The 24,875-nt window shown below is 50.6% G+C and overlaps 11 protein-coding genes across 11 annotated transcripts; 3 read left to right on the top strand and 8 right to left on the bottom strand.

Annotated features, from left to right (window-relative positions):
• Window positions 1–333: 333 nt before the first annotated feature.
• ASPGLDRAFT_119608 (uncharacterized protein) lies at window positions 334–2,067 on the bottom strand (the record flags this gene model as incomplete). Its single annotated transcript, XM_022540073.1, has 2 exons — window positions 334–1,816; window positions 1,877–2,067. 2 exons carry the CDS (start codon window positions 2,065–2,067, stop codon window positions 334–336), a joined length of 1,674 nt encoding a protein of 557 aa, XP_022403921.1.
• Window positions 2,068–2,944: 877 nt separating this feature from the next.
• On the bottom strand, window positions 2,945–4,036 carry ASPGLDRAFT_32958 (CCDC90 family protein; the record flags this gene model as incomplete). The annotated part of the gene is made up of 3 exons (XM_022544242.1): window positions 2,945–3,002; window positions 3,061–3,394; window positions 3,523–4,036. 3 exons carry the CDS (start codon window positions 4,034–4,036, stop codon window positions 2,945–2,947), a joined length of 906 nt encoding a protein of 301 aa, XP_022403920.1.
• A 216-nt stretch (window positions 4,037–4,252) lies between these two features.
• Window positions 4,253–5,657, bottom strand: sec53 (phosphomannomutase SEC53). Its single transcript, XM_022545877.1, has 4 exons — window positions 5,328–5,657; window positions 4,860–5,239; window positions 4,709–4,783; window positions 4,253–4,638 (listed from the first exon to the last, which is right to left on the bottom strand). Exons 1-4 carry the CDS (start codon window positions 5,430–5,432, stop codon window positions 4,389–4,391), a joined length of 810 nt encoding a protein of 269 aa, XP_022403919.1. The 5' UTR covers window positions 5,433–5,657; the 3' UTR covers window positions 4,253–4,388.
• A 2,164-nt stretch (window positions 5,658–7,821) lies between these two features.
• On the top strand, window positions 7,822–10,450 carry ASPGLDRAFT_120025 (serine/threonine protein kinase CLA4; the record flags this gene model as incomplete). The annotated part of the gene is made up of 3 exons (XM_022540108.1): window positions 7,822–9,813; window positions 9,877–9,976; window positions 10,038–10,450. 3 exons carry the CDS (start codon window positions 7,822–7,824, stop codon window positions 10,448–10,450), a joined length of 2,505 nt encoding a protein of 834 aa, XP_022403918.1.
• A 541-nt stretch (window positions 10,451–10,991) lies between these two features.
• On the bottom strand, window positions 10,992–13,300 carry ASPGLDRAFT_1144787 (uncharacterized protein). The gene is made up of 2 exons (XM_022539625.1): window positions 13,070–13,300; window positions 10,992–12,999 (listed from the first exon to the last, which is right to left on the bottom strand). Exons 1-2 carry the CDS (start codon window positions 13,205–13,207, stop codon window positions 11,179–11,181), a joined length of 1,959 nt encoding a protein of 652 aa, XP_022403917.1. The 5' UTR covers window positions 13,208–13,300; the 3' UTR covers window positions 10,992–11,178.
• A 187-nt stretch (window positions 13,301–13,487) lies between these two features.
• On the bottom strand, window positions 13,488–15,505 carry ASPGLDRAFT_32954 (glycine--tRNA ligase; the record flags this gene model as incomplete). Its single annotated transcript, XM_022544241.1, has 2 exons — window positions 13,488–13,871; window positions 13,922–15,505. 2 exons carry the CDS (start codon window positions 15,503–15,505, stop codon window positions 13,488–13,490), a joined length of 1,968 nt encoding a protein of 655 aa, XP_022403916.1.
• A 410-nt stretch (window positions 15,506–15,915) lies between these two features.
• Window positions 15,916–17,205, top strand: ASPGLDRAFT_119558 (rRNA-binding ribosome biosynthesis protein RPF1; the record flags this gene model as incomplete). The annotated part of the gene is made up of 1 exon (XM_022540069.1): window positions 15,916–17,205. One exon carries the CDS (start codon window positions 15,916–15,918, stop codon window positions 17,203–17,205), a length of 1,290 nt encoding a protein of 429 aa, XP_022403915.1.
• Window positions 17,206–17,407: 202 nt separating this feature from the next.
• Window positions 17,408–18,580, bottom strand: ASPGLDRAFT_64472 (uncharacterized protein; the record flags this gene model as incomplete). Its single annotated transcript, XM_022548781.1, has 2 exons — window positions 17,408–18,368; window positions 18,417–18,580. 2 exons carry the CDS (start codon window positions 18,578–18,580, stop codon window positions 17,408–17,410), a joined length of 1,125 nt encoding a protein of 374 aa, XP_022403914.1.
• Window positions 18,581–19,157: 577 nt separating this feature from the next.
• On the top strand, window positions 19,158–19,799 carry ASPGLDRAFT_64471 (aminoacyl-tRNA hydrolase; the record flags this gene model as incomplete). Its single annotated transcript, XM_022548780.1, has 1 exon — window positions 19,158–19,799. The coding sequence occupies one exon, from the start codon at window positions 19,158–19,160 to the stop codon at window positions 19,797–19,799; it is 642 nt and encodes a 213-aa protein (XP_022403913.1).
• Window positions 19,800–20,002: 203 nt separating this feature from the next.
• ASPGLDRAFT_64469 (amphiphysin-like protein RVS161) lies at window positions 20,003–21,005 on the bottom strand (the record flags this gene model as incomplete). The annotated part of the gene is made up of 5 exons (XM_022548779.1): window positions 20,003–20,604; window positions 20,658–20,731; window positions 20,779–20,824; window positions 20,883–20,926; window positions 20,986–21,005. 5 exons carry the CDS (start codon window positions 21,003–21,005, stop codon window positions 20,003–20,005), a joined length of 786 nt encoding a protein of 261 aa, XP_022403912.1.
• A 1,780-nt stretch (window positions 21,006–22,785) lies between these two features.
• ASPGLDRAFT_32949 (serine/threonine protein kinase SAT4) lies at window positions 22,786–24,435 on the bottom strand (the record flags this gene model as incomplete). The annotated part of the gene is made up of 1 exon (XM_022544240.1): window positions 22,786–24,435. One exon carries the CDS (start codon window positions 24,433–24,435, stop codon window positions 22,786–22,788), a length of 1,650 nt encoding a protein of 549 aa, XP_022403911.1.
• Between the last annotated feature and the right edge of the window lie 440 nt (window positions 24,436–24,875).

The following is a 24,875-nucleotide window of genomic DNA, read 5'->3' as shown; positions in this document are numbered from 1 at the left end:
GGACATGGTGTCGCGCAATCGTATGATTACCATCGAAGGACAATCTCACCTGCTCCACGGCCATCATGCAGGTTGTCGTCTCGGTCCCTGAGCGAGTCGAGTACGTAGTATGTACGGGGAATCCAGCTGGGGCAAACCGAAATCTTATCGCGTACAGTCACGTGTTGATAGCGACAATTCCAAATCGGGTTATATTAAGTCTGGTTCTATGAGCATAAGTGTGTTATATAAGCGGACATAACTGTTGCTTGCATAAAGCATAGCTCTCGATGCTTCTGTGCTTGTATTCATATAACGCTAGCTATAAATTCCCGTAAGAATTTAACTTGATGCTCAAAGAACAGTTTGAGATATTTGCGAGGAAACCCCAGGAATGTCATGAGCTATGCTCCCGTTGACTGCCCGAACATTCCGACTATATGATTTACCTCCAGCTTCACTCTCTAAGGTAGCCGTGGTGTCACCAAAGGATGTGGAGTTTCCATCAGCCTTCGATATGTAGTGTGCATTCCCCCATTGCCTATTCCGTAGGGATGATGATCCTGCATTCATAGTATATGTGGAAATGCCGGTAACATCCGTCGCTTCAATGGTAAGACCTCTCTTCATCTGAGCGTCGATTGTAGACTCATTGGCGGCGCTGTGAGTTGTTGTTATGACAGTCAAAGGGTACTCGAAACTGACATGGTTTGATTGTCCATTCTGGGTGACAGTATTCACGCCCGAGGTACTTTGATGGGTAACCTGGTCCAGCCCTTGTTGGTTGAGTAAATTGTGATTCGAATAGGAGAGATTCTGGCTCCACGACACGTCTGATAAACTAATCGTGAGTTTCCGCTCAACTAGAACAGAGTAGGAAAGTGATTCGTTCTTTTTGGCCGCATCCTGATTCAAATTTCGTGACACGGACATTTTTGGCGCCGCTGCATCGACGATAGGCATCCGATTGCTGGAGGACGAGGACGCATTATTACCGTCTAGATATAGGAAAATGTTTCCCGTCACCACCCAGCTCGAGCCGACAGTGTTTGAAAGTGTCGCAGATCCGTCTGCACCAAGATCCAGACCAACCACTTTGATTTCGAATGAATGGTCTTGGCCATCAGTGATTAAAGGGAGAAAAGGAGAGATATCAATCTCCGGTTGTCGCAGATCAAACGCATCGATCCCAACAATTGGACGCCAGAAACCCGGTGTCACTCCTCCAGTGAATATAATGGGGAAAGGCCAAACGACCCCAGCGAGGATACCGTCAATATAGAGTTGAACTTCACGAAACGGGGAATAACCGCTGAGGGTGCCGCTGAATGTCTCTGTGTCTGAAGAGAAGACATTGGTCCACCAGAATTCTTCCGTAGACTGTCCGCACGCAGAGATGGACACAACAGCACGTGAGGCCGATGAAGGGACTTTGTAATGCACCGTTGTATTGTCTGTGGGAACGGTGAAAGCACTCGGCGAATTGGAGTCTGATTTCCGCCCAGAAATTGGCATAATCATGTCTGCCGTCTTCACATTTCCGCTTTGAGAGAAGGTCGCAGTCAGGGTTGCAGTAAAGGAACCGGTGTAGATATCCGTGATCTGATTGCCGAGATCGAATATTAGCTTCTGCGGTTCGTTCCACAAAGCATTGTACGGTGACATGTCCTTGATGTAAGTCCAGACTATCCCATCCGCAGTAGGCTCAGCTGTCGACGTTCGGAACACTTCTGTGTCGCCCAAATACATAAGCGCGAGTCGATCAAACTGCCGGCCCTCTGATGTAACTGTGAAATTTATCCGGACCGTATCGAAGTCACAGCCTGGTGGCTCATAGCTCCCTGTGTGTCTGTGTCAGCCAAAGACGCACACCGTCAGCCGACAGTGATTTTCAAACCTACCAACAAACGGCTTCCCGTAACTCGAAGAAAACACGTGGTTCATTAGCAAGAAATTTTCACTGCAACCAACACTCCCCTCGTCCATCGTCAAGACAGGCTGGTAGATTTGGAAGACATTCTGCCTGGCTGCACAGCGGGAGACATGCAGCCATAATAGAAAGAAGTGGGTGAGATAGAACGACAACATCATGTCGCCCCGTCGAAATTGTTTGAAGATCTCAGCCACCTGAACCCATGCGTAGACGAAGATCTCGGTAGAGATTCGTTTCCCCTTCTCAGTCTTCGAAATGGGACCTTTCTCGAGTTTCTGTAGCTTTGCGCTCGAATTCTGGAAGGAGAGTCCTTTATATCTCGATAGCGCTCCGACCAATACTCCGACCAGCACCTCAAACAGTCTCGATGCGATGAGACTGAACAAGATATCGATAAGGGAAAAGGTGCGAAAAGGATTGATGAGAAAGAAGATAGATTCGACGATAGTCGAGAGGCTGGTCCCTGTTGACGACAGATGGCCCACTCGTTGGCAGAGATCAGGGGAGAGGGGGACAGAAAAAGGAAGTGAAAGAAACCACATGATTCTGTATAGCTGGATGTCGATCACTCAGGCTAGTCCGAGTTAATCCTAGTAGGAGTTCACAGCCGCACAAGGATCAGCCTTGCGATTGTGTTGTAGGTTGGTATGTTCTGGGTAAAGTCATCTTTCTTTCGCTTGATGTGGACATAGTAGGCAAGAGCTCATCCACGACTGAGGACAAATGCGGAAACTGCTGTGCTGTTTGACCTGACCCTAGTTCCTGACATTCACACCCCAGCATCCACATGACTCAATTGCTGTTTAAGTTGAATTAGATAGAAGTAGAAATGATATTTTTTTTGTCAAAACGTCGTGATATAACAAATCAATATAGGGCTGTTAATCCTTCGACGGCCCGTTTGGAAGACGAGAGGGGGTTTATTGTACAGAATAATCGAAGTTACAAATGAAGTTGGTTTCCCGAGTATACGTATTCGCTTGAAATGACCTATATGATATCCTAAACGCCAACCTCATGCTGCTAGTAAATTCACATGAAGAGACGCCAGGCACCAAGAATCAGAGCCGCAGTACCGGTGCAGACACCCCTAGATAAGTATGTTAGCCTGGCAACCGTAGTAATAGAATGGATCAACTGGATCATACATGAGCCACTGCAATGTGGAGAACTTCACGGCCTCCACACGCTCTCTCAGTCCGGCGACCTCCTGCTCGATTCTTGTCTCCGTCTCTTTGATTCGCATCTCCTGACCATTGGCTTCCTCGCGGATTCGTCCCTTCTCGAGGTTCAAATCCAAGCGGACAGAGGCCTGGGTGCGTCCAATTTCGTCCCGCAGCCGCGAGTTGAGCTTTGCCAGATCGGCGGCAATTTTCTCGTGCGACGAACGTGTGAGCTGGGCTTCGGTCGAATCCGCGTTGAGCAATTCCGACCGTAGCTTGGCGAAATCAACTTTCTGTGTATATGTCGATCGCTCCGAGTCTATAGAAAAGAGAAAAGCGTTAAGCATTGATACCGGAGTGTTTAAATCCACGAGAAGACGCCTCTTGACAACTCGCCCCGACATATTTTCAAGCCAGCCGTGCGCAAGATAGTAATGGACCACTAACCTTCTCTGAGGACCATGGTCCGGGTAAGATTTTGAATCGATTCCTGGATGACATCGTTCAAAACCCTCATCATAGCGACAGCCTGCTCCTCACTGAATCCCTCCGCCTTCAACCGCTGCACAAACTTCAGTGTGTCGAAGTGGTGATCCCTCTGACGAGACGCCGTCGCATGAAAAGCACGTCGGGCCGATTTGAATACTGCAACGTAGACGCCATTATACCGGACCGGATTGTTGATGGGTCCAACGGACGGACGACGAGCGGAAGACGTCGACGAACGCCTGGGACCAAGGTCTCGGGAAGCGGCGGTGGTGAGGAAGCGGGAGAAATAAGGAGAAAAGGTCAAGGTATGTAGTTGGTGTGCGACTGAGTTCCAGCCTTGTATGCGTCGCTGTTGCTGAGACTGGTAGCCTGTCGAGAGAGGAGTGACGGTAGTTCGGGCAGAGGTGCCGTTCCAGGTCAACCGAGGCAGAATTGACCGCGGCACCTCCGTGACTGTTTTTGGAGGAGCCATTCTTATTATTGCAAAATATTAGGGATGTGATTCATCAAGGGTGAAAAAAGACATTAGCTTTCCCGATGCTTTCCCGGTTGATATCAGAGTCAGTCGAGTTGGTTCCAGGAATAACTAGTTAACTAGTTAGAGAGCTCCATTCCGTGCTGACTAAGATCCAGTCCTGATTCGGCGGGGCGATCCCGCGGATAAGCCCCACGGTATTTGGAGATAGCCTGGAGTATTGCTCCGTATACAGAAATGTTAAGAATAGAATATGCCATTATCTTAGTGGTATCATACTAGGATTCCTTCTAATTAATACCCCACCATGCCAGGAATGCATCCATGCTCAAACGGTCTTACTCCCATCTTATAACCGGAAGATCTCCTGCAGCTGCTTCATAGTGTCCTCAGGGCCAGTAACCGCGTGTCCGATCGTTCGTGAGTCAGAGTAGATTTCGTAGTCGTTGCCGCCAGCGAAGGATTTGTCGCCGAAGAAGTGGATGGTCTTGTACTCAACGCCCGAGATATCCTTCTCGGCCTCGACATGCTGCAGGCAGTAGGTCTTGTCCCAGCCGGTAGGGAAAACGTCGAAAGAGATCTGGCCGCCGATCGAATAACTATGCCATAACTCGACATTAGCGCGAGGAAAGAAAAAGAGCCGAGGTGATTCTCATTGGCAAGACTTACGTGAGACCATAGTCGGGGAATTCCTTCTTCAGAGCTTCCACCAAGGTCTTGCGGATGTTGTGCACCTTGTCGTATCTGCAAATTCCAAATCAGTTATTCCGTCTCATTAAAACATATCATAGTGCTGTATAGCAATTGAACGGAGACATACGCTTCAAACTCGTTTCGCTCGTCGACACTGGCGCTTCTTCCGACAGGGCTAATGTTGACCATTCCGTTACGGAACTCAACAAAGGTTCCACGCTTCTTGGGGAGCTTCACATCCGCAATATATTTCAGGCAGAAGTTCACCAAGTTCTGGTACTTGTCCTCACCCAACGATTGGATGAAGCTGTTGCTGGAAAGAGACTTGCCCAGACGAATCGCCGTCAACCCATTCTCGGCGAAGCAGAAGTCGAAGAGACTGGTGACATTGATCGAGGGAGTACCGAGCTGCTCTTGCTGCTTCACCAGATCAGAGCCGCCAACGAAGCCAATGGCACACTTGTGGCGCAATTGAGAAAGGAGCTCGAGCATTTCAGGAGTGACGTCCTATTGTTCAATGGGAACTTGTTAGTCATTTTTCCCCTTGCTGTATCAGTTTTTAATTATGCAGTTCTGCGCAAATAGCAGAACATACCCTCCTTGCTGGCGTCAAAGTGCCGTCGACATCAAACAGGCAAATGGTGCCCTGCACAGGGCGATCCTGCAGGGCTGGGTAGACACTTGCGGCCTCGGTCGACATGTTGCTATGATACCGCACGGAAAGATGGAGAAAGGCGTAGAGAGGTAGCTAGAAGTACAGCAAGCAGCCGAAACCAGACCAATTGGATACAATAGTGAGTAGAAATAGTATGGAGTTCTCTCCGACAGCTGTCCTTTTTGGGAAAGGAACGTGGCTGAGCGGTGAGGAGAGAGGGGCAGAAGTACAGGCATCCAGGCATCAACAAATCGTGGGGATCGCCGTGGGGCTCACTTTTTAGGTTATCGATAACTTAGACCGTCCTTCACATGGAGAAGTGTTACATACTCAGCACCATTATTGCTACGTACTACGTACAATTGTGATATACACATTGACCATGACATTCTGGCCCACCGTTCTCCATCGGATACAGCTTCCTGCATTGACATCTGCAAGCCATGTCTCATCAGTACCCCATCTGTAACGAACACGAAATCAAGCAAGACAGCCACACCCAAAACCCAATGAAGTTAGTCTACGGAGTACAATTGAGTTGCTAATAGAGTACAGAATGACCTCTGTATGAATATGGGGTACACTGCTTCTATTATACGTATGAATTCGATGGTACGCGTTCTGGGTTGGTCCGAAAACTGAAGGTATACGGAGTAATCTTTTGAGAACTGTTCCCGAGCTAGGTGGATGTAGTCTTTTAATCCAGTCTGCATCTCTATACTGTGAAGCTGAAGGAAGACTTGACTTTGTGCAGAACACACGTGATATTTATGCCAAGAACAAGCGACACACTAGACCTTTTGCGGTAAATGTACCCTCAGAGCAGTTGACATCTCGTGCTTCTCAACCTGCTTGCTGCCATGCTAAAGCTCTCCAAGCGTTTTCCCTATTCCCAGCTTTGACAGCACCATAATGCCGAGCCTGCCTTCCTCTAATGACGATTGGCCAGCGGGACGGGAGGGAAAGGCAGCGGAAAGAAGAAGAAAAAAGGGGGTCCATGAATCAGGCCTGTGGGCCTCTGCAGACGATGGGCATAACCGTTGATTCGCATTCACCAGCCTTTGGATGCGGTCCCTGTCGACCCGTGGGCCGGGAAACGTTCCGTTCTACTTTTTTTTTTTTTTTTTTTTTTTTTTTTTTTAAAAAAAAAAAAAATATTCTTTAAGGGGCCCTGTGTTCAGGAATTTTTGAATCGAGTCAGGGCACAGAAAAGAAAACCATTGGAACCTGCGTTGGTTTAGTCAAGCGAGATGGCAGCAATCTATCTGGTACAGTGAGAGATATTTGTTTTGTCTGGCGTTAACTCTGAATATTGAGTAACCCAGAGACAATTTCATTGTTTGCAGATATGTACTCCTATGCACCATGTACCGCAGTCGATTTTATGCAGAAATACATAGAGTGCAGAGTAGCAATATGCAATTGGAAAGAAAATAATTCCAATTGAATATTTATTGACATCTCAATAATTGTATGTAGTGGTGTAGAATGATAAGAGGATGTACGACCTGCCCCTGTATTTGCTCTTTGACTAAACCCGCCCCCCCAGGCGTGAAACCTCAACCTCAACCTCGTCCCCTCTCCCTCTCACTATTATCTCTTCTCTTCTTTTTCTTCTCTTCTTCTTTCGCCCTGAAATCTACTTTCATCAATTGAAAGAAAAGAGAGACCGTGAGACCGTCGCATCAGTCAGCATCTCCGTCTCCCATATCATTCGTCTCTCCCTCTTTTCCTCTCCCTCCACCTTCTCCCCCCTTTCTGCTGTGGTAATCTCCAGCAATCCCAGGGACCACCAAGCAGTCCGGTAAGTTTTTCTTCTTTTCTTTTCTTTTCTTTTTTATTTTATTTTTATTTTTTTCCCTTTTTCTTCATGAGAAATTGAGATAAAATTACATTATCTGACTCTTGGTCTTCCAACTCTACCAGGATCCTCCCGCGCGCGCCAATGCCTTAGGTTCCTCCGTGTCTCTCCCCCCCTATCATTGTTAGTCTTATAGAGGCTTCAATCCAACCAATTTTAGAGCCTCAGCGCTTACACGGTGACGGAGTCCTTGAAAGGCATTTGTGGACGTCATTTGTGACATTGGACGGATTCTCACATTGCTTTTTCTCTTATTCCCCTCATCCTCTCTGTTTCTCTCCCCTCCGCTTGGTGGTTACTGTTGGACAGCCTGGTCCGTGGACTCTTGAGACCTTAGCGTCTCGCTGCTTGCTGTCCTCCAACAGCTAATCTATTTACGGAGAGTAAGTTTCTTTCTGTCTTTTTATTATTATTGTTGAGTTGTCTTCTTCGTTTCTCCCGCTCCCAGTGTCAATCTGGGGAAACAATCTCCCCCGACTTTGACAGATCGAATTTCCCATTTCCAGCCCCGCATTCGCGACTTGTCACTAACCGCTGTGTTTTCAGTTGCTGCAGTTCTTCTCCGTACATAGCATGTACACAACGGACCAGTTCATGAACCCCGGGCCTGCTCCTCGCCCTCCTGCCGAACGTCCCAAGCTGAACATCCCGACCGATCCTTCCAGCAACGCTACCTCCTTTGGCCAAATGAGTTTAAGCTCTCCCTCGACCCCCGGGTCGGGCAACCTGTCGCTCTTCCCCAACACCAGCAGTCCTGCTCTGTCGCATACAAAGACCAACCAGTCCGGTCAAGGGGGTGTGGCCATCATCAAGGAAGGTTATGTGCGCTCAAAAGAGGACAAGTTCCTCGCCACGTGGAACCAACGTTATCTCATCCTGCGCGAATTTCGTCTCGAATTCCTGAAAAATGAGACTGGCAAGATCGTTCTCTCCATCCCCCTCAACACCGTCACTGGCGTCTCCCGCTCCGAGGACGCCAAGATGGCCTTTGAGGTCGTCCGCCTGGCCAACCCCAAGGATGCTACGTCCAAAACCGCGATGCTCTCTCGCGAAGTCCCGACCAAGAGCATCACCTGCGAAGTCAAAAGCGATGATGAGATTTACGACTGGATCGATAAGATTTACGAGCGCTGTCCCGGCATGGGCGGCGTCAGCAATCCCACCAACTTCAGCCATCGTGTCCATGTTGGCTTCGACCCTCAGACGGGTGCCTTCGTCGGCCTGCCACCAGAGTGGGAGAAGCTCTTGACGGCGTCGGCCATTACCAAGGAAGACTACAAGAAAAACCCCCAGGCCGTCATTGAGGTCCTCGAGTTCTACTCGGATATCAAAATGCGTGAGCAGAACCCTCAGTACTTTTCCGGTTTGGCCTCTCCTCCGTCGCCTGCTGGCCAGCAGCCGAAGCCCTACAGCAACAACTCGGTCGGCAGCTCCATCGCCCCTCCCAGACCTCCCCCGCCACCACCCTCGCAGCGCTTGGACACCGGAGCGTCTCCTTCCAGCAGTCATCCCTCAAACTTCTCGTCCCAGAACGACCGTGCGTTTGAACATCAGCAACAGGCCGATCGTGTCCGAGAGGCGACCGACCAGGAACGACGCCGTCTGGAAGAGGAAGCCCGTCGTGCTCGCGATGACCAGGAGCGTCGTGACCAGGAGGCGTACAATGCATCCCTCCCTAAGACTCGCGTTCCGCTGGCCAAGCAGGAAATTGGCGGCTATGGTCCTTCAGATCCCTCGATGAACGACCGCTACAAGCCTAGTCGTCCCGCACCACCCGCTCCAGGTTCGGCCAATCGCCCTCCCGGCGGTCCGGGTCAACTGACTGCTCAGCGCCCGGCACCCCCGGCACCCAGCAGTACCAATGGCTATGGCGCATCGCGGGCTCCCGGATCGCGGCCAGATGACCACCAGACATCTCCAAGCTCGCGTTATCCGCCGCATGACGCCTGGAACCAAGCCAAGGGCCCGCAGCATGCTCAGGGACCTCCACCGACGAAACTTCCCGCTCCGGTTCAGCCTGTGAAGCCCTTGAACATTGCAAACAAGCAATCTGCCAACAAGCCTGATGGTATCCGTCAAGCTGAAGCCGCCCTGACCAAGAAGGCGGAGCCCCGGAAGGAGGTTCGGATGTCGGCCATGACCGAAAATGAAGTCATGGACCGGTTACGGGCCGTGGTTTCCAAGGATAACCCCAACGAGTCGTACAGCAAGCAACGGAAGATCGGACAAGGTGCCTCGGGATCGGTGTATGTGGCTCGGGTCAAGGAGCATGCCATGTCACCCGTGGCACGCGAGCTGTACCGGCAGTATGGTCCCCGTTGCCAGGTTGCCATTAAGCAAATGGACCTGCGGAGCCAGCCGCGGAAGGAGTTGATTGTCAATGAAATCATTGTCATGAAGGATAGCCAGCATGCGAATATCGTCAACTTCCTTGACTCGTTCCTGCAGGAACAGAGCAGTGAACTCTGGGTTGTTATGGAATTCATGGAAGGTGGTGCTCTCACGGATGTTATTGACAACAACCCCGTGATTCAGGAAGACCAGATTGCCACTATTTGTGCAGAGGTTTGTCCCCCTTCCCCTACAGAAAAAGAAACCTTGCTGACAACGCCCCCCCCCCCCCCCCAGACTTGCAGAGGATTGGCCCACCTGCACAGTCAGAACATCATCCACCGTGATATCAAGAGTGACAACGTTCTCCTGGACCGCGCTGGTCATGTTAAGATCAGTGAGTCATTGCAGTTTCTAAATAAGCCCAAAACGGTTGCTGACTATACACTCTCTTCCAGCTGACTTCGGTTTCTGTGCTAAACTGACCGAATCCAAAAACAAGCGTGCCACGATGGTGGGAACTCCTTACTGGATGGCACCTGAAGTTGTCAAGCAAAAGGAATACGGTCCGAAGGTCGACTGCTGGTCTCTCGGAATTATGGCCATTGAAATGATCGAGTCTGAGCCCCCGTACCTGAACGAGGAACCCCTCAAGGCGCTGTATCTCATTGCCACCAACGGCACTCCTCGCTTGAAGAAGCCGGAGAAGCTGAGCAAGGAGCTCAAGGCTTTCCTCAGTGTCTGTCTCTGCGTTGACGTTCGCAGCCGTGCCACTGCAGATGAACTTCTAGCCCATGAATTCCTCAAGCAGGGATGCAGTCTCGCGAGCCTGGCCGAACTACTCCGCTGGAAGAAGAACAACGGTCAGTGATGAAACAGTTCGGAGCCTTGAGGGTTCTCCCCCCTTTTCATTTCCTCCTTTTGTCGATTTACACTCAATCTCTGTCTCGCGCACATATGGGTCACATTTACGCGCCTCCGGTTGAATTTCTTTTTGATTCATTGATTCCGTTACGACCTGCATTACCGTATGATATCCAGACTCGTGTTGTCCCTTCTTTCCATATCATATTACCGATTTGGTGTGAATAATTTGGCGTTTTTTGGCGTTACTTTCTACTTCTTGTTACCCCCCTGTTCCTCTTGCTGTGGCTATGGATAATGTCTTATTTCCTCGCCCCCTCCGTTCGTGTCAATGTGACTTGTGACTGTTGTACACCTACCCAGCGAACAAAACTATTTGTTTAACTAATGCTGATGATAATAAAATTTGGGCATTATGAATGCAACTATGAGGGAACGAGGAAAGACAGATAATTTGGACGCCTTGATCTGTACAGACACCCTGCATGCGACGAGTCACGATGAGTGAACTATGCCTTAATCTAAACCATACTCCGTAGTACTGTAATTTTTCCAGTGCACAAGAATTAAAGCAATAATTTTGTCTATTCTAGCTAAAGCACATAGCAAATAATAATATAGCGTACAATCATCGGTCATCCAAGTATACAAAGTCCACTCACTCATCCGAATTATAAGAAAGCAAACCCGAAAGCAAACCACCTCATTAAGCATCAACCCCTACCCTAAATCAAATCAAGGCAACTCCTCCCTCACCAACTCCCTAATAAACCCACAATACTCCGCAAACAACACCCCCTTCAGAATCGTCTCGCCTTCTTCCACAGCCCAGTGACCTGCGTCCGCCAACCGCTGTTTCCAGAGGGACTTTTGCTCCTCGCCTAGCTCTTCCCACGGACGAGTCTGATCTTGGACTTGTTGTTCTGAGGGGATTGTTTCAATGAGGATCTCGTTCGAGGTACCGTCGTCGGCGGTGGTGCAGCGAACGATGATGTTGTTGCTGCTGCCAGCAGTTACTGCGTCTGCTGCTTCTTGTTCTTGTCGGGAGCGGAGGAGGTCGCGGAGGGGTTGTCGTTGGGTGTTTGTGTTTGTGTTTTGTATTATTGAGGTGGTAGTAGTAGCTGTGGGGCCAGAGGATGTGGAGGTGTCGATGCGCTCGATTGAGAGAGAAGGAGTAGGGTGGCCAAGGACACTCTGAACCTGCGGAGGAAGCCACTCGGAAGCACCCAAGTACGATGGCGACCCTCCTTTGATCTCCATGTACCCCTGGAGAAGAACACAGATGACAAGGACTGTGAAGAGTGCCGTGAACCCGCTGAGAAGCGTGGCCCACGTTTCCGACTCGCCGGGGACAGCCAGGACGTAGCGTGGGGTGCGACTGGACACGGGGAACGGGGAGAGGGGGATCGTGTGGACGACGACGGTATTGCCCATGCTGACGGAGGCGAGTTTAACGTATTGTGGACCGACTTCTGGGATGACGGGGTGCGAAGATGGAGTAAATGTTGAGAAGCAGATCTTGGTCACAGAGAAGGGGTGGACGTCGTGGAGACTGGTGTATGGGCGGAGTTTCCCGTAGCCTTTCTCAGGGTTGTATTCGAGCGTGAGCAGCTCAATGGACTGATCGCTACCTGTGACTGCAATGATGGTCTGTTGCGCCTGGTCGTTCTCCGCACCAGTACCGAGATTGCATACGTCGAGACCCAGTCCAATCTTGATTGTCTTGCGTAGCTTCTTCCTTCGCACGATCGCCGCCGCCTTGTTCTTCTCATTTGATGTTGACAGGCTGAGAACCACGAGCTCACACCCACTCCGGTCCGGTGCATTCTGCAGAAGTAGCAAAGATGTAGGGGATAGGAACCGCAGCGCGCGGAATTTCGGCCTCCTCATCCCCTTCTCCGGCAGGGGAATGGTATACACACGACTCACATTGGGGGCAGTACTTCCCTTCGTACTCGACGAGACCTGACATGTAAACACATCCACGCCGTTGGTATACGCAACCTGAAACTTCCCATCCTTCTTCCCCGAATCGATGATGTCGATGTCCTCAGCTTCCTCCCCATCACCTAGACGGATCCTCTCAATCACGTCCGACTCCGTTGGTGTCGACGTAGCCTGGAAGAAAACGATCTCCCCAGATGGCGCCAATCCGGTCGTAATAGCACCCACTCGCGACGGCTTCTCTTCACCCCTCCAAGGCGACATTCTCACGATCCGCTGATACGTATCCGACCCAGCCTTCGCACCCTTGGTTCTAAACAGCGACGTACGCGACAGTAGGGTAGATTTCTCTACCGCATCGACCGGTATTGTTGTTTTCTCCAGCATCTTCTTCTCCCCTTGCTTCTTCGGAAGGTCGATCTTGAACGATCGCAGGTGCTGGTTGTTATCGCGCTTTTGCTCAGCCATGGAACTATTTATTCCGGCCAGAGATGTTATGGTGTCCTCGGATGCTTGCGCAACAGCCATCGACGTGACGGAATCCTCATCGCGCGATAGCTCGATCTCGGTTGATTCGGTGATCTCATCGCGCTTGGACGTGTTCAAGAGGGCCTAATGCGATCGGATGTTAGCGCAACGTACACAGATAACTTATATGTGGTAAGTAAAGGAGAGAACTTGCGATTCTGTTTCCAACACCGCTGCGACCTTCACCTCCACCTCCGCCCACGAGGAGATAGTCGCTATTCCGCGGGTCGAAGTCGGCGGCGAAGAGGGGGCACGAGAGAGTCAGCTTGGCTGAGGGAATAGTCGGCGCCATTTTGGCGGTCGCGTAGAGGCGTTGGTATCAACAAGTGTATCGTAGTGTGCAGGTAAAAGACAGGGAATCAAAAGAGGACAGAAAGCAATAAGGAATGCAATGTTGTGAACAACAATTGACGCCGGAGGTCCTGATTTCCGCCCCGGATTTCTTGGCGATCGGAACTTTTATTTGGCTACCGAAATACAAGAACAGCATGTGTAGAAATGTTCAGAAACAAATGGATATTTTAAAACCTCTCTCTTTATAACATAACAGGAAACTAAGCCAAGTCACAGCCTTACTCAACGTCCTGGCCAGTGAACTCGGGCAGACGCTGCCGGATGTCCTCCCATGTCTCATCACCGTCCACCAACGACTTGAGAGCCTGCACGATCTCGTCCTCGCTGGCACGGACCTGCTTCGTCGAGTCACGGTCACGCAGAGTGAAGGTGTTGTCCTTGATGGACTGGAAGTCGACGGTGATACCGAAGGGAGTACCCAGTTCGTCGTTACGAGCATACCGCTTCCCGATACTGGCGGACGAGTCGTCAACCCGGTTCGAGACACCCATACGCCGGAGCTTGGTCATCAGACGCTGAGAGAGAGGTGCGAAGGACTGATTGCTCGAAAGAGGAACGATCAGGACCTTGGTAGGTGCGATCAGAGGGGGGAAGGAGAGAACCTAGGAGATATGTTAGTTCTGAATAGCAACTCGGGAAAGGAAGAACTTACACCACGGGCCTCATCGCCTTCTCTAGACCAATAAACGTGCTCAATCATACTGTACAAGATACGCCCAATACCGAACGACGGCTCAATGACGTTAGGAGTGTACTCGCGAGTGTTATCAACCCGCGTGCGCTTCTCGATCTTGATGATATCCTTCTCCAACTCAACCTTTCCGGATGCAACACCCTCCACATCGATCTCGACCTTGTCATTCTGCTCGAGTTCAAGCGACAACTTCTCCCGGAAGTCCTGCGAAAGGGCGTTGATAGCCGCCTCGACCGTCTTACCGTCCTTCTTGAAGCGGGGACCGAACTTCTTCTTGTCGAGGTCGACCTGCCACTCCTCGATCTTCAAGGGCTCGGCGCGCGGCTCACGGACGACCAAGGGAGCACCAGTCTTGTTCTTGTGAACAGTCAAGTCGTAGGCGCTGCGGTCGGCACAGCCAACACACTCGATCCAGCCATAGCTGGTCTGCAACTCGGCATCCCAGCAGTCGGAAGCGTAGTGGGCCATTTCGTTGGCCATGTGCTGACGGAATCGAAGCTTGCTGGGGTCCACACCAAGCTTGAGAAGGAAGAGCTGGATACGTGCGATGAAGTATCCGAGGGTTTCGTTGTCCACAAGACCGGTCTCGACGGCCTTGCCGACGGTCATCTTCTGGATGTCAGTCTTACCAGAAGACTGGACATCACGGTTAAGCAGGGACAGCTCAACGTCCTTGACTTCGTCGAAGCGAGTGTGCTTCTTACCACCCTCGGGGTCGACGTAGTGCTCGATCTCCGCCATCAAGAACTCACGCACACGCAAAAGACCGGCACGGGGGGAAATCTCGTTACGGAACGACTTGCCAACCGAGGCCGAGGCAAACGGCATGGAGTTTTGGTTGAAGTCCAGCAGCTTCTGGAAGTTCAAGAACTGACCCTGGGCCGTTTCCGGACGCAGGTAGCCAGGCATGTTACTGCTGGGGCCGATAGCAGTCTGGAACATCAGGTTGAAAGCCACGGGAGGAAGGAGGTTGCCTCCAGTCGTAGGGTTTCTGATATCGTGCCTGGCAATGATACCCTCCAGCTCTGCACCATCGAAGTTGTCAATCTGCGCGAGAAGCTCCTCGTACTCCTGGACCACGGCATCAGGCAACTCGACAGCCTTGGCGCTGACCTTCTTCTTCTTCTTAGCCTCCTTTGCTTCGTCCACCACGACCGTCTGACCACGGGCCTCCTTGTTACCCTTGAGCCGTGCCTCGAGCACTTCCTCCACCAGGTGATCCGCGCGGAAGATCTCGCCAGTCTTAGGGTCCTTGCACATCCAGTCGGCGAACTTTTCGACGTGACCACTGGTCTTGAGGATTTCCTCGGGCGTGAGCATGGTGCAGTCGACCTCGAGCATGTCCTCCTCCAGCACGAAATGCTTGCGCCACAGCTCGATCATGTTGTTCAGCACGGCGCACCCGGGAGGGCCATAGTCGTAGAGGCCGGAAACACCTCCATAGATCTCGAACGACGGGGTGTAGAAGAGACGTCGACGGAGCAGCGAGTCGAGGACAGACCGGTCAACGGCCTGGCCGGTCTTGGTGTTCACAGTGGCCATCGTGGGGTCTTGCTTCTTCGCTGGAATAGCTCTGAGGGCAGCGGTGGTGGAGGAAAAGTTCCTGGCGGGGTTTTTTATTGTTGGAGGAAAACGGCGGGGGAGCAGGCGAAGGAAGGGCACTTGAGTCATCCGCCACGTGATCCGCACGCAGGCAATGTGCAATATCAAGTAAGGACTGGTGAGACTATGCAAAAAGAACGTCGAATTGACAATTCAATGCATGAATTGTCCTTGCTTTTACCCTCTTTTCTGTATCTCTTTCGTAGCGTTGCTCGTTAATACCATTTTATTCCTGCATAAAAACACTCACCGCCGGAGATACGTTGTCCCGCCAAAAATTATCTTTTTTTGTATCTCAGATTGATTGATCGCAGCGAGTCTTGATAACCAACCGTTATATCTTTCACACAATGGCGAAAAAGGGAATTAGGCCCCTGCCGGGCGTCACTGCAGAGTACAAGCCAGGAAACAAATTGGCCCGCCAAGATCTCCATGTCAAGCGGAAGCGCGCCAAAGACTCCGCGCGACGGGCAGAACGATTTGCGAGGAAGAAGGAAGAATCCAAAGATCCGAGCTTGAAGGAGGACAGATTAAAGCGGAACATCCCGTTGACGATTGATCGCAAGCGAGTGTGGGATGATGTGGACAGCGATGTCGAGGATCCGCTGGGGTTGAGCGTCGACGTGGAGCGGATCAAGAGACAGAAACAGGAAGAAGAGGACGAGCTTAATCGGCCATTGAAGGACAATGAACAGAGCTCAGAGGACGAGGAGGATGACGATGACGACGTCGACAGTATGCTTGCGAGCAGTGACGAAGAAGACGACGAGGACGAGGATGAAGACAAACAAAAAGACGAAGACCGAGGACGCAAGAAGTCATCGCTCCCATCAGCTACAGAACGCGCTACCAGTCCAAGCCAATCTACGAAAAGCACGAACCTCAACCTAGCTCCCGAAGCACTGGCAGCCAAATTCCCATCTCTGTTCTCGGCCGAATTGCAGCAACGTCCGCCCAAGATCCTCATCACCACAGTGCTCCACTCCACCCTCCACAACGAAGCCGAACAACTCGTCAACTTCTTCCCCAACAGCGTCTACATCCGCCGCAACGCACACCGGTACTCGCATAAGTTCTCGATCCGCGAAATCGCCAAGTTCGCTACAAACCGCAACTTTACCGCTCTCGTCGTGGTCAACGAGGACCAAAAGCGCATCTCCGGCCTAACCATCATCCACCTCCCGGGTGGCCCGACTTTCCACTTCTCCATCAGCAACTGGATAGACTCGAAGAAGATCCCGGGTCATGGTAAAGCAACCGAACACTGGCCGGAGCTGATCTTGAACAACTTCCGCACACCACTGGGTCTCTTGACGGCGCATCTCTTCCAGAATCTGTTCCCGCCAAAGCCGGAATTCGAGGGCCGGAATGTAGTCACCATCCATAACCAGCGTGACTACCTCTTCGTGCGCAGACATCGGTATGTCTTCCGCGAGAAGCGCGAGACAGAGAAATCCGTCGTCGGGGCGGACGGTAAGGAAATGCAGGGCGCAGAGGGTATCCGTGCTGGCTTGCAGGAACTTGGGCCGCGATTCACGCTTAAGCTCCGTCGTGTCGACAAGGGGATTCATAAGACTAGCGGACAGGAATGGCAATGGAAGGGTGGAATGGAGAAGGAGAGGACCAAGTTCCAGCTGTAATCTTTGTTTACTTTATGCTTGTTGCATGAGTCGTGTTTCTGCATTATGGGATTCGGACGGAGTTTGCTTAGAAAAAAGTGGTTTATACCTATTTGTTTGTAAATAATCGTCATTCTCGTGCAATTTTTGAGTCTACAATAGTACAAGGCAGTTATTTACAATCTTCTCATTCAGACCCAGGCGCCTGGTAATTACAGTGGTATCACTCCTCAACCTTCCGCAAGGCCTTAGCAAGCACCTCCCTCTGCCTCATTTCCTTCATCTGAATCCTCGAAATCGGTTTCCTCCCGGTCATAAACTTCACGCGCGCAGTCATCCGATCCGCGCTCATGATCTCCACTTTTGCTTTTTCGCAAAGATCCATGACTGCATCTGCCGTCCATCCAGTAGCCGTAAGCGGCCGCAGACCATACGCCTCTAGTCCCTCAAGCACAGCGATTAATGTCATCTTCCCCAGGGTCTTCTCGTGCAGGTCCTGCGGCCATAACCCGATGGGGACGATGCGTTCAAAGACACGAGCGTCCACGAAGCCGGCAGCGGAGAGCATGTTGGGTTTCAGATGGCTAAGATCGCGTGGGTATCTCAATGCCTCGGCAGCAGAGCGCATGGCACCCGTGTAGATGTGAAAGTACGAGCTCTCTGAATTCGGGAACGTCACGGAGTCGCCTGCTGGGTCCGAATCCGCGATCTCAATGTACCCGCCCGGGTTGAGATGTTCGAATGCCTGTCGATACATGGCAGGCCAGTCATTGAACGCGCCCGAAAGGCCACGCATATGGATCAGGTCAAAGGGCTCGTGGTAAGTCCACCCCTCGCGGGCGTCATCAAGCTGGAAGGATACGTTGGGGAGGTCGATATGTGCAAGTCCGGTATCGAAGATACTGATATCTGTTGCAATTATTGTAGCTTTCGGGTACAGGCTGCTCATTTCGAGAGCCCAGTCGCCAGGGCCGGTGCCGATGTCGAGGATTCGTGGCGCGTCTTTGGCCAGGGGCGCGGTGGTAAGCTTGCCGTCGAGGAGGATGAGGTAGATCTGGTGGATGATGTTCAAACGGGTACTTTCGGTCTCATCGTTGGGCATGAAGTAGATGTCGTCGCAGTATCTGCGGCCATGTTCGATGGTAACATGGATATTCTGCGCTTCGAATGATTTGGTAGATTTTCTATAGCTGTCAGTCTCAGCTGTCTGGCACACAAAGGAAAGGACTTACATGGACGCTGAATCCGACGCATCATAATCATCGTCGTCGTCATCTTCTTCCTCTTGGTAGTCATTTATGTCAAGCCCCTGAAGTGAATCCGCCACCTTGCTCTCCTCTACAGCCAAGCCCTGGCTGGTCCTTTTACTCGACAGCCAGATGCTTTTTCCGTCCATGACATGACGATCCAGAGACCATGAGAAAGAAGAACAATTCTTTGAAGAAATCAGAGACCCATTCCACGGCCCTTTTATTAGCAAGTATCAAATCGCCTCTGTGGACCGGTGCTGGTCAGGCATGAAGCTCGCAAAAAGCAAAAAGAGCAGAAGGTGAAGAAAACTCTGTACTCCAGCCTCACTGACATGTGTGGAATGGAGGATGAATCGCCATATTGAGAGAGAAACGAATTGGTTTCTCAATGGAAGGAATGAAGAGGTTGGATTTGACTCGAGGCTGATTTACGTAGTGGCAGAGCTGCTGCGGACGATCAGTATTTCATCAAGCTTTGAGCATATGCATTATGTAGTCAATTACTCTTTTCTGAGCAGAATGAGCCATCATACTCTGCTGACGCTCAAAACTCTCAATTAGCATAAAAAATTGACACTTTTATAAGAACCAAAGCACAGCACAGATCATCCAAGCTCAGATCAATCAATCACTTTATACATCACGTGATATTGACATATCTTCAACCCGCTTTTACTTTCAATGTCCAACAACACCAAACCCACCAACACCCCCAAACCGACAATGCCGGACCTCACAAAACCCGCCAACCACATCCTCTTCATCGCCTCCATCGGAAACCCCGCTCCATACCGAACCACCCGCCACAGCGCCGGCCACATCCTCTTTGAATCCCTCGTCCCACTCCTCCCCACGCGCTTCTCACCCACACCAAACCACACGCTCTTAGACGCAGAACAATCAGTCTTCTACAAAACATGGAAGAGTCCGTCGTACATGAACGAGTCGGGAGGCAAACTCGTGCGCCGGTTGCAAAAATGGATTTCCACGATTGATACACGGCAGCGGAAGCCAACACTCGTGATCCTACATGATGAACTCGAGTCGCCGCTCGGCAAAGTACGAGTTAAGCGCGGCGGGGCGGAAGCGGCTAGTCTGCGCGGTCATCGGGGGTTGATTAGTATAATGGAGGTTTTGCGCGGGAAGGGATTGTATCCTCCGCGAACACCTGCGGAGAATACAGGGCTTTCGATTATGCGCGTTGGAGTGGGAATTGGGCGCCCTGACAGTCGGGAGCGGGAGTCTGTGGCTGATTATGTTCTGACCAAGATGAGTCCTAAAGAATTGGCGGCGGTGCGAGCTGCTGCGGATCCGGTGGTTGAGTTGTTGCTTCAGGAGCTTTATCGTGAGGAGGGCGAGTTATGATCGAGATGGTTTGAAAAGTTGGAGCATTTGTACAATAGACTTGTGATACCCTTGGCATTGAATGACCTTATAGAAACCATAACCAGATCAATAAGCCACAGAGCGACATATAAGCCAACACTGAATGAAATAAGAATAGTAATATAAAGATAAAGGGAAGAAAATGCAAAAGGCAAAACAGCAAACTCCGGCCCAAAAGAAAATCAAACAGTTCCCGCTATGCTCAAATCCCGAATCTCCTGCAACACCTCCTCTACCCGGTTGTCCAAATCACCACGAGCGTATTGGTCGCGAGTTTCTGCATCCAGATACTGCTGTACCTGCGCCATGCGCGAGTATGCCTCAGCACAGAACCGGAGCTGAATCTTGACCAACGCCTCGAAACTGGGATCCAGGTACGGAACACGGAGATCGATAAGTTGCGGGAGTTCGGTGAACAGCTGTTCGTTAAGCTGCTCGTATGACTGTTTCGCCATCTCGGTTTCGCGCTCCGTCCGCGGGAGCTTGGTGGCGTCCTTGTCGGGCTTCTCGACGAGCTTCTTCACCTTGGACCGCATAGCGTCGTAGTCGAGGAGTTTGTGGTTTCGCTTCTTGATGCATTCGTTGATGTCGGGGAAGTAGGCGCACCATCGGGAGATCGGGTCGAGAACTGTAGATCGGTACGGCCCGTCCAATGCTTTGATCGTTTCGGCATCGAGATCCTCAACCGCTTGCTTATAACTCCGACTCACACCATCCCTTGTTCCGGCGTCACCATAGAAGGCATCTATTGTCTCCGCAATACGCATCTGCGAAGCCGTCATGGCTATTGAAGTTAGTATTTAAAGCGCATCATCCGACCATGTAAAAGCAACACACCTCGTAGCGAGTCCAGATACCCCTTTGCTTCTTTCTGCAGACGGGTGGATGCCGCCTCCATAGTTCGGAACCGCCTAAACCAGTCAGCCTCATGTTATCGCTCAGTTGGAAGCAACCATACCGCTCCTCAATTTCGTAGTCTCGGTCATTTGTCCTTTCCACATGCCCTGTGCCCTGATATCAGTATTGTTGTCCATATCCTCTTGCGATCATCGGATGTCATACCCGTCTTCATCATAACCTGCGTCGTCGCGCGGTTGACATTTTTTCTTGAACCCTAGGACACATTAGCATAAGAAGAACAAAAGTGCAGAGTACTATAAGTAGCGACATACCGGCCCAAGACATGACGGGCAGTAGATAGAGATCCTAGGCTGAACAAGGCTGTATCGAATCGAACTCCCACAGGGGCACTCAAGGACTCCGGTTTTCGCAGAACCCAACCAGACCACAGCACGTGAGATCTGTCAAACAAAAACAAAAAGAAGTAATTAAGTTAAAAAAAAAAAAAAAAAAGAAAGAAAGAAAGAAAGAAAAAAATTAACACAGCACTGTAGACAATCGTAGGAGTAGATAGATAGAGTAGAATAGGACGGGATAGATCTTCGATGCCTGATGAACCACCGCCGACGGATGATGGATGACTCCAGAATCGATCATTACCAAGAATGGTGGGCGGTGGCAGTGTGGCTTGTAGCCCCCTCGTGGCTATGCACGTAATATTGACCAGTAATACGAGTTACAGCCTCCAGCCTTGTGTACGCTGTATTTTACTGATACCCGGAAATCGGAAACGGAAACGGAAGTGGAAACAGAGCCGCCGCCGGAGTCCACGGGTTCCGGTCGGAGGGTTGGATGGTGTTGTTCTACGTCATGGCATAAGGCTGCATTATTGTGTGCTGTAGTACGGTGTATTTCACGGTACACGCCCTACATGGATAGTCTCCGATATTAATTAGTGCATCTATGAAAAAGAAAAACAGTTCGCATAAGAAACTAATAAAAATACATAATAACATCGGGGCGGGACAGCGGAATGCAGTCACCAGGTTCCAACCAGTCACCATCCAAGGAAAAAAAAACCAGGGGTCAAGGGTCTAGAATTCGGCGTATACATCATAGCTGTTGGGAAGCAGGATGATTTTGGCAGCCAGAACACAAGAATCTGCTATCCATGACCTAAGAAATAGTTTTCTGCAAAGAATCATGCTGCCTAGATTCCTGCTTGGCAGTTACATTGTCCATGGCTCCATAGCACAATATTGTTGGCAGGAATGATGCTGTGGGCCGTAGGACAACAGTAACAGCACATTGATGCTGGGCATCCTAATTGGGATTATTATTGAATGTCACGATATGTCCGTATTGGGTACGGAATAACAGCCAAGACTGGTGATGAGAAATTGAATTCATCTGGGAACAAAATTGAATTGACCCGAAGAACCAAATACCTGTAACCATCCGGATAATTGCAGGTTCGAATATGCGCCTAGAAAGAAGCCGGGTATCTTGCGCGCTGGTCCATGTCCTTGTACACAGAGAATAATAATAAAAAGAAAGAAAAAACAATGGCAAACCCCGGAATGCTATGAAACCATCAGAAACAGCCCAAACACCAAACCTGTGTAGTTATACAGATGCTCACATCTGTGGTCTCCCCATCAATGAAAGAATCAAAAGATTAAGATGGTATATAGAACTCCCAAAACCCGCTCATGTGCAAACCCCAGAAAGAGAAAAAGAAGGCTCAAAGGTCATGACTCTTCGTTGCATTGGCATGAAACATGACAATCAAACTAAGCCCCTTAGCTAAAACGCAGAAACAACCCGTGTGCCTCGGTAAGAAAATAAAAAAGGGGAAGATGGAACAAAAATGAGAAGAATCAAAAGACCTCCTTCTATGGTCTAAATGAAGAAGGGCTGTATCCCTCTTTGGACAAAGGAAGTCGGGGAATATAACAGAAAAACCACCCCGGATAAAAACCATGATACAGTGGGGCAGAGACACACGAGATGGATCATCAAGAATAAAATGCGTGCTGAGAGAAAAAACGCCTGCCCATCATAAACACCTGTCCCAAAATATGACAAAAAAAAAAGTAAATTAAAAAAATTTTTTTTTTGAAAATCAAAACCCTTCCTCGCCTGCCTTGCACAGCTTGATCTCACGAAGCCATTCAGATTTCAGGACCTGCGAGGCATTGATACGACGAGTGGAATTTGGGTCCAGGATAGAGTAGATCACATTGCGGCAACGAGCCTGGGATCGAGTAAGTTTGGTGGACTTTTCATCACGAGACGTAGTGTTGCCAGGTCTTACCCTATGAAGAGTTTCAATTGGAGCGTAGCCATCTTCGTGTTTGCGGCCCTCCAGATAACGTTGGTAGAATTCATCTTCATCTTTACGGGCAACCCGCCACAAGTGTCGTCCCGTACGCATGGCCATGTAGATGACACCAGTTGCCCAGATATCGACCGCTCTGGGGTCGAATTCCTTCTCGATGTACTCTTCGGGGGCGATGTACGGAGCGGATCCACACAGACCGGCCGTCATGTGGGCTTCCTCCTCCCAGGCCATACGGAAGCACTCACCGTTACCAAAATCGGTGATCTTGAGTGCACCATGAGTGGTCAATAGGAGATTCTCGGGTTTCAGATCGCGGTGAGCGACACCCATCTCGTGCATGTATTCAACACCACGCATCAGTTGCTTGAATAGACAATCGGCTTCGGCCACTTCGAGTCTGCCGGCTGCCAGAACCAGAGTGTACAGGTCTCCGCCTGCACAGTATTCCATGACTTCACAGTAATCGCCCTTGGCATCTTGTAATAGATCGAGTGTGTGGATGACGTTGGGGTGGCGCAGCGACGAGGAAATGCAGAACTCCGAGGTCAACCGCTTCTGGTACTTCTTGGCGGTTTCTTGGGGCCGACGGCGGAATTCTTTAACGGCATAGAGCTGTTCCATTTTGTGGTCCTTTGGGTCCACCTTGTGAGAGATGCGGACGATACCAAAGGCACCACGACCCACAATCTCCTGGCACTTGCCGTACTTGTCAACCAACGACGCGGTGGCGTTGGGGCCACCCTTCTTGTCTGCGGCCAACTTATCGCGTTCGTTCTTGAACTGATCGATCCAGGTGGACATGAGGGACAGCTGCTGCTGATCATCAGCGTGGTCATCCTTCTTCCGGCTCCCACCAAGCATATCACGGAGGAGATCGGTCAATTTCTCCTGTCGACGGGCACTTCTGAGATGATGCACGTGATTCCCGTCGGTCTGCAACTCAAACCGCTTGCTAATGATGGCGGCGCTATCTTTCTGCTCTTTGCCACTGCTCAACTTGGGTTTCTTCTCTTTATCTCTATCGTCACCTTTAGTGGAGGTCTGGCGAGAAGGTGCGCGGGACGGAGGTTTAGACGAGGGCTTGCTGCCTGGCTTCTGACTGCCATTGGCCGAAGGAGCCTTGGCGCCATCCGAACTGCTATCGGAAAAGTCACGATTTGAATCCGAGGGCTGGTCCTTGGAAGTGGTGGTCTTGGTGGAAGAAAACATGCGAGAGATGCGATTTGCCATGGTAGGCCTGGCCGGTCTCGTGGCGCCGTGTGGCGGAGGCGCAGGAAGTGAATCCCCATTCATGGCGGACAGATTCATGCCCGCAAGGGCACGGGTTACCTGAGCAGCATCTCCATCTCGCGGGTCGCTAAAAATCTGAGAATTTGTGGCGGAGGAGACAGCGGACGCAACAGGAGAAGTAGCAGTAGATTGCGGAGTCATGTGCGGTGATCAAAAACGGCGGTAAATTGTGGTTGTATATTTTATTTTTTTGTCGTGGGACACGGAGAACAAAGAGGAACCGAGATTCCCCCCGAGACGGAGAGAACCAACAACCCACAGCACGAAGCTGAGAAGGGGGGTAAAATAGCACTTTTAGTGATTAGAGAGAAGGATATAGAGAGAAGAGAGAGAAGAGGGAAAGGAGGAGAGAAAGAAAAGGAGAGGGGAAAAAGTAGTGGGCAAGGCAGAGGCGAGCCAAAAAAAAAAAAAGTTGGGGGCGGTGGCCTGGCGGTATGAACCTGAGGCAACGTTGGGACAGAGTTCAAAAAAAAAAAAAAAAAAAAAAAACCACGCCATCCAACTTTGTTTCCGGCCAATTCGGCCCGTCTGGCTGAGACGCCAACGGCTTCGACAGGGGCGCCCATGTTGTCCGAAATTGA

Source organism: Aspergillus glaucus, assembly GCF_001890805.1.
Source record: "Aspergillus glaucus CBS 516.65 unplaced genomic scaffold ASPGLscaffold_4, whole genome shotgun sequence".
In the NCBI taxonomy this organism is placed as follows: Eukaryota; Fungi; Ascomycota; class Eurotiomycetes; order Eurotiales; family Aspergillaceae; genus Aspergillus; species Aspergillus glaucus.
Note: the sequence above shows the minus strand (reverse complement) of the source record. Positions and strands in the feature narration are given on the sequence as shown.

Excerpts from the sequence above, each read along its gene's own strand:
- ASPGLDRAFT_1144787 (XM_022539625.1), bottom strand. The coding sequence starts at position 13,207 with ATGGCGCCGACTATTCCCTCAGCCAAGCTGACTCTCTCGTGCCCCCTC. Across the intron at positions 13,000-13,069 it reads GCGGTGTTGGAAACAGAATC|GCCCTCTTGAACACGTCCAA; the intron begins GCAAGTTCTCTC and ends CGATCGCATTAG.
- sec53 (XM_022545877.1), bottom strand. The coding sequence starts at position 5,432 with ATGTCGACCGAGGCCGCAAGTGTCTACCCAGCCCTGCAGGATCGCCCT. Across the intron at positions 4,784-4,859 it reads GAGCGAAACGAGTTTGAAGC|ATACGACAAGGTGCACAACA; the intron begins GTATGTCTCCGT and ends TGGAATTTGCAG. Across the intron at positions 4,639-4,708 it reads TTCCCCGACTATGGTCTCAC|TTATTCGATCGGCGGCCAGA; the intron begins GTAAGTCTTGCC and ends GTTATGGCATAG.